Source organism: Kogia breviceps, chromosome 1 (assembly GCF_026419965.1).
Source record: "Kogia breviceps isolate mKogBre1 chromosome 1, mKogBre1 haplotype 1, whole genome shotgun sequence".
NCBI classification, from domain to species: domain Eukaryota; kingdom Metazoa; phylum Chordata; class Mammalia; order Artiodactyla; family Physeteridae; genus Kogia; species Kogia breviceps.
This window is the reverse complement of record NC_081310.1, coordinates 90,665,685-90,675,396: the sequence shown is the minus strand read 5'-3', so window position 1 is coordinate 90,675,396 and position 9,712 is coordinate 90,665,685. Positions and strand designations below refer to the sequence as shown.

The window sequence follows — 9,712 nt, the reverse complement described above, 5'->3', positions numbered from 1 at the left end:
CCTTATTTACTTCCCTCCCCGCCAAAAGATTCAGAAACAAATGTTAACTGTCAGGTTGAAATTTAATCAGCATTTTAAATGAGGCAGATAGCTCTGGTGATAACGCTTTGAGTCTGCAACAAAACAGAGGCTTGGTGGTGTATCTTGGCACTATTCTTTAGATAAAGAGGTCCAGAATGCAAACCTGTGGACTAGCTGTCCTGCCATCCTCACCAAAACCCCCAACCAGGTAGAGCTGATCATTCCAAAGGCAGGTCCGATGGCCCACGCGTTTTAGCCCGTGGTCTGCACAGGGGAAGTGGAACCACAGAGAAGGAGACTTTCCTGTTGGGTAAGGGCAGAGAGTGGTTATTGAGGCAGTAGCACTTTGGCTCCCATGGGGCTCTTAACAAGACCAAAAGCTTGCTCATTATTTTTCTCCTCATTGGATTTGTGGGCCTCTTCAAAATTTAACATTCTGTGTATTCCTTTATTTATTTATTTTTTTTATTTTTATTTTTTTTTGTGGTATGCGGGCCTCTCACTGCTGTGGCCTCTCCCATTGCGGAGCACAGGCTCCGGACGCGCAGGCTCAGCGGCCACGGCTCACGGGCCCAGCCGCTCCGCGGCACGTGGGATCTTCCCGGACCGGGGCACGAACCCACGTCCCCTGCATCGGCAGGCGGACTCTCAACCACTGCGCCACCAGGGAAGCCCTCTGTGTATTCCTTTAATTTGTCAACTAAATCTTCCTTCTCCCTACCCCATTACTCCATCCTCTTTCTCTCTGTAGTCTTCAGGTTCTCCTATCTTCCCACCTTTTCCCCTTCTCAACCATTAAGCCCCTTCTCACGGGTATCATAGATGTAGAGGTCATTGCAGATGGTGTCTCGGGCTCTAGTCAGAGTTTCTCCACCAAACAGCACAGCAAAGGGCCCAACCACAGAACATGAGTGATGCCGGAGTCCTCGAGGCCCCTGCCGGGACCCCTGCCCACTGCTCACGAGACTTGCAAGCTGTTCCATCAAACGGGGGGCAACAGGTGGTTCCTCCTTGGGGGAGAGAGAAGGGACTGTCTGGAGGGATTTGGGCATCCCAATTTTAGCCCCCTTCCACCCTTAGCAAGATGTGAGTAGATAATACCTTAATCTTCCCATGACTCCAATGCCCAGCTACTTCTGGTTCAGCTGAGTTGCAGCCCCCAAAGAGCAATAGCTGGTGACCTGGGTGGGGCCCAGGACTTTGGAGCAGGGCAGCGCAGTGACCTGAACGTGAGACTGTGTGGTAGCCTTCTTCCTTATAGCTGTGAAATTCAGGCCTGAGTTGGGTTTTCTGGAAAATGTAAGTGCTGTACTGCCTATTACCCAACCCCCTTGCCAAGGATAGAAAGGAGACATGGGACAGTGCTATATGTAGTTCGGTTGAGAGGGAGGGTAATATTGATAAGATAGTTCAGCTATCTTAGACATGGAAGATTCCCGGGGAAGGAGGGTTCTAGGGTGAGGATATTAGATAAATTGCCTGCGAAGCTGTTTTTCCAGAGTGTAAGTGAGGGAGCATGAAAGGTTTTGGGCAAGGGGTGTCATACCAATAGGTGCGGGCGCCAGGGTCCAGCCTTAACGTGTAGATGCTTCCATAACGACGCTGAGTGCGAGTCCCGCCCTCCCTGCCTGCCACCCGCAGCTCTCGGTCGGAGAGGCGGGTACAGGTGTGACTACTGAGGCCGGCAGGGGGGCAGCTGCCGGGGGACGCGGTCCACGCCTCCCACACACCGCACTCGGTGTCCAGGGCGCTTACTGTGGCCAGGCGGCGCGACCCATCCCAGCCGCCCACCACACAGAGCCAGCGCCCCGCCACTGGCGCCGCGTCGTGGTGGCTGCGCCTCGGGCCGCCCCGGGCTCCCACCCGCACGGCCTGGCCCCCATCCGGATCGAAGACCACCATATCACTGCTCGGCTCTCTCGCTCCTCCGGCTAGGAGACCCCCCACCAGATAGAACCGTCCCCGCAGTTCGGTGCATGAATGGAAGGCCCGCGCCAGCAGCGGGTCCCGCGCCACCGGTCGCCAAGTCCAGCCTGAGCCCCCTGTCCCACCCACCGCCCCGGCCATGGGCCCCGGGAGGGGCGGGCTGCGGGGCCGGCGGCCCGCAGCACCCCTACCTGGGGGCGCAGGCTTCCCCGGAACCGCCCCTACACCCCTACCGGAAACCCATCCGGGTCCCCACCTCAAGCCACCTGCTTCTCTCCGCCGTCGCCCAGCAACCACTGCAGCGGCTGCAGCACGACCGCTGCAAACTGAAGGTCGCAAAGCACCGGTTACCGTGGAGACAGGAGACCTGGGTAGCCACCATGAATTAGTGTTGTTACCATGGCGACAAGAGCTGTGCGAGGTCAATAAAAATCTTGAAAGTCTGTTAAATTCGGAAAGTCCGAGGACAGCCAGTTCCTCAGAAGGACCCATGTTATCCAAGATGTAAATTCACTTGTGACTATGACGTTTCAGGTGCAGGCGTTGCTCTGCAGGGGTTGAGGAGGAACCATATCCTTTTTGGCTTAGGCGTTTTTTTGTTTTTGTGGTTTTTTGTTGTTTTTTTTTTTCTTGAGGTACGCGGGCCTCTCACTGTTGTGGCGTCTCCCGTTGCGGAGCACAGGCTCCGGACGCACAGGCTCAGCGGCCATGGCTTACGGGCCCAGCTGCTCCGCAGCATGTGGGATCTTCCCGGACTGGGGTACGAACCCGTTTCCCCTGCATCAGCAGGCGGACTCTCAACCACTGAGCCACCAGGGAAGCCCGGCTTTGGCGTTTTGGGCGTTTTTCTGATTCGTCTGACCTCCCCAGGGATAAGCTAGGAAGGGGGAGGCAAAAGTCAGAGGGGAGGCACTGCAAGTGGATTAAGCACTGACCTGGGAGTCAGGAGACTTGAGTTCCGGTCCCAACTATACCCTGACTCTCAAAGTGATTATTTTCCTCCAGGCCTCTTCTTTCTCATTTATTAAATGTGCTGTTGGCTTATCCCTTAGGTGTCTTCCAGAACAAAGACCGTGGTAAAGTCTTGAAGGTCTTGATTGACTGGGTGGGACAGCCCTTTCCTCTCTGGCCACTAGAGGGTAGTAGAACCCAGTCTCTCAGGGCACATTGTAGAGTGAGTGAGTGAGTGGTGTGTGGGGTGTGTGTGTGTGAGTGTGTGTGTGTGTGTGTGTGTGTGTGTGTGTGTGAGAGAGACAGAGAGAGAGAGAGAGAGAGAGAGAGAGAGAGAGAGAGAGAGATTGATTGGGTTGAGGGTGACGGAAAATACCTTAGGCATACTTGAACCTTGGAGAACTTTTCACTATTGAGTCATAGGAAGAGTAACTCTTTATTTCCTCTTTTCTCATAAGCTCATACAGCAGGAGGAAACTGAGGTACCGTGGCATCTGGAACTCAGAATTAAGGTCAGGGAGTTTCTCCTGATAAGATCCAGGGCAGAGGGCTTCCCTGGTGGCGCAGTGGTTGAGAGTCCGCCTGCCGATTCAGGGGACACGGGTTCGTGCCCCGGTCCGGGAAGATCCCACATGCCGCGGAGCAGCTGGGCCCGTGAGCCATGGCCACTGAGCCTGCGTGTCCGGAGCCTGTGCTCCGCAATGGGAGAGGCCACAACAGTGAGAGGCCCGCTTACCGCAAAAAAAAAAAAAAAAAAAAAAAAAGATCCAGGGCAGAAGCTGCCTAGTCTTAGAAGCTGGAAGCTGGATGGGGGTGTGGGGGTGAAGCAGGCGAGGAGTGAGAAAAACAAACTCCTGCCCCTCCCTGGTATCTTCCATTTATTCAAGCCAGGTCCTTGAGCTTCTTCTTAACTCTATCCCTCCAAGACCCAGTGAAGAATGAAGAGGCCCAGATCCAAGCTGACTAGTTTTAGCTATTGGTGAAAATGCAGACAGATTTCTACTCCCAGCATAGCTGGGGTGGGACATAAACAGGACTTGTGTCTCCCAGGGCTGGTCTGTAAATGAGAGTGATGACTGCTTACTTTTGCCTTTGATTTCTATTCATCAACTTGATCCCCATCAGGCCCAAGAAACTGAGGCCATAGAGAGTGGCTAGAGCTGCAGTGAGGCTGGACATGTAATTCAGGGCAGGGCTTTTCCCATTCCAGATCCTAACTCTTGGTCCTTAGAGAAAATAGCATGGGCAGGAAGGCACATTTAGAGAGACTGGTAGGTACCAGGACCTGTTCCCCACCTCTACCTTAAAGCTGAGACCCAGTAGTAGCTTTAAAAGTCTCTGCCCAGGGCTTCTCTGGTGGCTCAGTGGTTGAGAATCCGCCTGCCGATGCAGGGGACACGGGTTCGTGCCCCGGTCCGGGAAGATCCCACATGCCGCGGAGCGCCTGGGCCCGTGAGCCATGGCCACTGAGCCTACGCGTCCGGAGCCTGTGCTCCGCAACGGGAGAGGCCACAACAGTGAGAGGCCCGCGTACCACAAAAAAAAAAAAAGTCTCTGCCCACCCAACTATAGCTTTCCCTGATTTTGACAAAGAGGATCCTCAGTTTTCCAGACCATGGTTAAAAAAAAAATCACTAACTTCTAACATCCTTGGCTGAAATCTGAAAGCCAGCCTTTTCCCTAAATCTTCTGACTGGCTAACCTCCCAACCGCTGGATTCAGGTCTGTCATACTCCTAGGATTTCAGCGAGGAGCTGCCTGGCGGGTGGTGTCATTTTGCTTTAACTGTACTGGCTTATATGCCCATTTTAGGCTCTTGCTTTTGCTTAAGTCTTTGACTGTTCTGCCAGACTCATTTTCTGCCTCTCCTGGATAGAACAGGGAACTCCCCACCCCAAGGGCCTTTCCAGCTCCTCTCTCCCAGCTTTGTTTTCCTTCTCCTCCCCAGCTGCCACTGTGACTCTGAGTACTCAGCAGTTGTCATCTCACTTGAACATGGAGCCTGAACCTCACATTGCTCCTTGGCTGTTCCATCCCAGTTCTGCACCTCCTCCAGTTCCACCTAGTAGCTAGAGGTGTCTATCTATTGCTGCTCCAAACATAGACCTGGGGGAGGAATCCTACCTCCCCTGTTTAGTCTGAAGTAAGCCCATATTTGGGAGGAGGCAGAAAAGAAACGGGGGGAAGAGAAGGAGAAGAAGAAGGAGAAGAAAAGAGAGGAAGAAAATAAGCCAATTTGTACTTGTCTGACAAACACTTGACACCCCAGGGCAGCATCAAAAGTGGTGTATAATGACCCCGTCAATGATAAAAAACTGAAAGGGACAGGGACAACCCCTGTCCAGGAGTGGGAGTGGGGGCTGATCATTCTGAACGTCTCAGAATCCTGATGTGATCCTATGAGTTTGGTTTCCTCAGTTGGCTGTTTCTGGCAAGGAAGGATCCCTGCAGCTCAGCTTCTTGGTCTTAGATGTCTGTCCCAGCCCCCAATCTATACACCCTTGTCTCAAACCTTCACAAAACTTTTAGTCTAACTTCTGCTTCCCTTAACCTCATTTTCTGAACCTGGAACCATCCCTGGTTCTCAACATTGTTCAGTACACACAGAAAGCCAACAATTGGACCCTAGGGATCTTGGTCACACTCTCAAGACTCTCTCAATTTCCTTTGCCTACATCTCCCAGGCTGTCCCATCCTTCAGGCAGTCTCTGGCTCTTCCTTTATTGTCCTCTGGGCTTTCTACATTTTTCCCACAGTTCATTCTGCCTAGCTGATTTCCTGGCTCCATGCCTTCTTGGCCCCACTTTGGCTTTTTGCTCTCAGCTCAGCCAGAATAAGGACATGGGCAAACAGAAGGACAGAGGAATGACCAGGAAACGAGATTTCAAGAGGCCAGATCTTGAGACGTGATTGAGACGTGAGCTGAAAGTCGTTTGTGAGAGAAGTAGAACTGGGTGCAGACTTGGGGTGGAGGAGAGTGGGAATCAGATGAGTTCGAGAACGATGAGAGAGGTGGGATAAGGATGGGGAAAAACTTGAGTTTTTGAGGGACATGGCAATATTGAGTAGGAAAGTATTGTTGAGTGGTGGAAATTGAAGGTGGAAGAGGGAAGTACCTCAGTGATCCCAGCAGTGGGCAAGTAGGCATCCAGAAATTTCTCTTTAGGTCTTTCTGTCTCTGTTTCAGATTTTGTCTCAACTTCTTATCTCTTTGAATTACCCCCCCTCAATAACTCGTGTGTGTGTGTGTGTGTGTGTGTGTGTGTGTGTGTGTGTATCTGTGTGTCTGTGTGTTTCTCCCTCTCCGTATCTCTAGGTTTCGACCTGTCTCATGGTGCCTTGAGATCTCTCTCACCATATCTACTTTGTGTTTTTCTCTCTGGGTCTCTGCCCTTCTGTCGCCCCTTCCCTCTCTCTCTTGCTGGAAAGAGCCAACCATCTGACTTTTCTGCAAGGAGCTTTGGAACCTTCTAGGAGTGGCCAGGCTTCTCCCCTTTGGCTGTATGCTAGAACTGTAGAACCAGTTTGGGGTCCCTGGGCACAGTCATAGGGTATTGATTACTGATGAGGTCCTGAGTGAGCTTCAGCAAAAGGGGCCTTTTCAGGGAGTAGGATTTCCCCACAGAGGACCTTAGAGCATGGAGGCCTGGGCCCAGGGAGAGAAGCAGGCTGGCACGGGGAGATTAGACTCCAGTCTTTGTTCCTCTACCTTTCCTTATAGCCCATGGACCAATGCTTCCTGATCTTGCTATAGTTTTCACGAGCGAGGGACTAGTTAGTTATCACTAGTTAGTTATCTCACTAGTTATCATTAGCCAGGGACTCTTGCTCTGTGTCTTGATCTGTAGCCCTTCTTCTTTTATGCTACTTCTAGAACTGATGGAAAAATTGAGGTTCAGGAAGGCTTCAGGGTGAGGCTGGAGGGCAGTTACTAGGGGTTCCTGCAAGGAAAGCATGAAGTCCATCTTGGGATGTGCGGAGAAAATGCTCAGAAGGGACTCAGGGGCATGCTCTACTCGGCTTCCATCCCTGCTTCTCCTGCAGCCTGGGACCTACCTCCTCCATCCTCAGCTCAAAGGCTCCCAACTTTGCTATCTCTAGGACTGAAAACAGATGCAGAACAGGGTCCAAGTCTCTTAGTGCAGTGAGAGCAAGGCCAAGAACTAGTCCTGCTGCACTGGGGCTTTGGGGGTGTCTTGGAACCTGAAGACCCAGCCCCTGCTTTCCAGGATGAGGCAGAGAAAGCCCAGGGCACTGATACTAGGGCTCCTCTACAGCTGCACCACATCCTGGCCTCTGACCAGGGCAGCTACACCTGCCTGCTGAGTGCTGAGCACTGATAATGGAAACAACAGGTGGAGCTGCAGGTTTGAGGTAACTTGGGGTTCTGGTGTGGAGAGAAAGGAGGGAATTAGAGTTGATGTGATGGAGAGGTGAATACTCCTGGACCATACAGAAGGAGGACTCTGCTAACAAATTTCAAAAGAAAATCTACTCTCGAATTACGAGAATCCCCAGGTCCTCCTGGTTCCCCTGATTCTCAACTGCTGCTCATGTCCTCTCAGCTTCTACCCCTCTCCTCTAATGTCTTCCCTCAGAGTCCTTTCAACACTGGCCCTCTCCCCTCGAGGTCTTCCCTGCTCTTTCCCCCAAGCTCCCACCTCTTCCAGGCTTCCACAGCCCTTGGGTCTCATGGTGTCTTTCTCCATCCGCGGCCCCATATTCTGCTCTGCAGCCGTCTTGCCTCCCCCAGGGCCTGTTCCAAGGGTGATGTTTGATTGCAGAGCCTCAGGAGGCTTTCCCCTAGGGAAGCCAAGTTGGGCGGTGGCAGGAGCCCAGGCTGATGGCTAGGAAGTGTCAGTCTTTGGTTTAGAGAGGAACCACACCCTCAGCATCTAAGCTGGATACCTGGAGATGAGTGCGAGAAACTACAGAGGCCAGGTGTTACCTGAAAATGCCCTGGTGGTGCAGGCTCTGCAGGCTGGGCTGGCCCTTGGGGGCTGCCTACATGCATGTTCCTCAACAGGTGGGCTCCCTGGGAGGAGCCTGGCTCTTTCTGTGGTCAGGGGTGGGGACAGGGAAGGGGAGAATGCAGAGGAGCACAGCTTGGGTTCCTCACTAGAATCCATTCTCTCATCAAATTCTTAGGACCCCACTTAAACTTTGCTCTTACCTCCTCCTAACCACTGTATCTTCCTCTGCTTTTGTCAGCACTTGGAAGACTGATTTCCACGAGGGCTCCTACTCTTGTCCTGGGCCAGCCAGGACCTATTTTTAGAGCCTTCTAAAAGTGCTAGCCTACCCAGAGACCACAGGGTCAAAGAATAAGGCATCTCTCTCTTTACCCATGCCCTGGTCCCTGATTCTATGACTATGTATTTACAGAAGTTGTGGAGTCCATGGGGTGACAGCAAGGAGGAGGGGGCTCTGCACACAGTGGCCTATTGAGATACAGGGCCCAAATGTGCCGTATGTTCAGCTACTTCCTCACTCTAGCTTTAGGACTCTTTAGGAACAAGCAAATCCAGCTCCTGAACTCTAAGTGATGTTGTTAGGCAACCAGGAAGTGTGGTTGTCATTAAGGGATGGGGCTGGGTACTGGGGATCAGTGGGCCTGCAGGATAGGCAGATAGGAACAGCGCAGCACATGGCAATGTTTAGATGGAATCTCTTGGAAAGCAGGATGCCACCATCCTAATACTGGGCACAGTGAAGCTCCAGCTGCAGGGGAGCAAATGTGATTTTCAGTGGAGGAAAACAGTGGAGAAAACAGGAGTCCCTGTTTTCTGTGTGGGGATCGCTTCCCAGCCCTCCGTGGGTAAGGAGCATCCTAGGGGGGAGCAGGAAGAGGGACCTTGAAGCTTCTACCTGAAATAGCCTTGGTCCTGGGAGACGGAATCAAGTCCCCTATCAGTAATCTTCCACTACAATGTCAGTCAACCTCCCAACACTTCTCTGTACAAAGAAGCCAAGGCAATGAGCAGATCAATAATAGCTTAATAGGGGCTTCCCTGGTGGCGCAGTGGTTGAGAGTCCGCCTGCCGATGCAGGGGACACGGGTTCGTGCCCCGGTCCGGGAAGACCCCACATGCCGTGGAGCGGGTGGGCCCGTGAGCCATGGCCGCTGAGCCTGCGCGTCCGGAGCCTGTGCTCCTCAACGGGAGAAGCCACAACGGTGAGAGGCCCGCGTACCGCAAAAAAAAAAAAAAAAGAATAGCTTAATATCACACAGAGAAACAAAGCTGTACAGAAATGGATTACAGACATCTTGTCCACATCTGTGCTTCCAACTAGTTCCACTCTGATTTATTATCCACTCTTGTCTCTCCCAAAGCCCGAGGGTCTCCCTGCCAGCCTCTGACTCTTTGACCTGGGATCTCACCGCAGACAAATAGGATATTAGTCGCTAGGAAGCTCTCTCATCTACTCCTTCCCCCAACCCGTCCTCCTGATGCCCCACCCCCAGCCCTTTCCACCTTGACCCACTCCCTCCTTCCCCCACTCACTCAGTCTGACCCTCATTCTCACTCTTCTTCTCCCCCACAACACCCCACCCATCCTTGTCCCTCCCTGACTCACCTCCAAGTCCCACTGACACAAACAAAAGTTTCAGCACAACCCACTCCAACCGGTTTGGCTGAGGTGTGCAGCCTGCCATGGGGACAGACACAGATTACAAGCGGATGCTTGGATACATGCAGGTGATGAACATCTGCGGTTATGCACATAGAGACAGCCCCGGTATGGACATGGCATATATACATACAGAGACATATAGGGAACACATGATGGAGGGACATAGTATGTTATAATG

General features: G+C 52.5%; 1 protein-coding gene across 1 annotated transcript; it reads right to left on the bottom strand.

Annotated features, from left to right (window-relative positions):
- Positions 1-43: 43 nt before the first annotated feature.
- Positions 44-2,439, bottom strand: KLHDC9 (kelch domain containing 9). The gene is made up of 4 exons (XM_059067209.2): positions 1,568-2,439; positions 1,123-1,282; positions 833-1,031; positions 44-324 (listed from the first exon to the last, which is right to left on the bottom strand). Exons 1-4 carry the CDS (start codon positions 2,437-2,439, stop codon positions 158-160), a joined length of 1,398 nt encoding a protein of 465 aa, XP_058923192.1. The 3' UTR covers positions 44-157.
- Between the last annotated feature and the right edge of the window lie 7,273 nt (positions 2,440-9,712).

What these genes read in the sequence shown, in the direction of transcription:
- KLHDC9 (XM_059067209.2), bottom strand. Translation starts at nt 2,439, where the DNA reads ATGGGTCCTTCTGAGGAACTGGCTGTCCTCGGACTTTCCGAATTTAAC. An exon ending in CCTGGCGCCCGCACCTATTG is followed by an intron (nt 1,283 to 1,567) that starts GTATGACACCCC and finishes TGAATTTCACAG; the next exon opens with CTATAAGGAAGAAGGCTACC. An exon ending in GGAGTCATGGGAAGATTAAG is followed by an intron (nt 1,032 to 1,122) that starts GTATTATCTACT and finishes CTCTCCCCCAAG; the next exon opens with GAGGAACCACCTGTTGCCCC.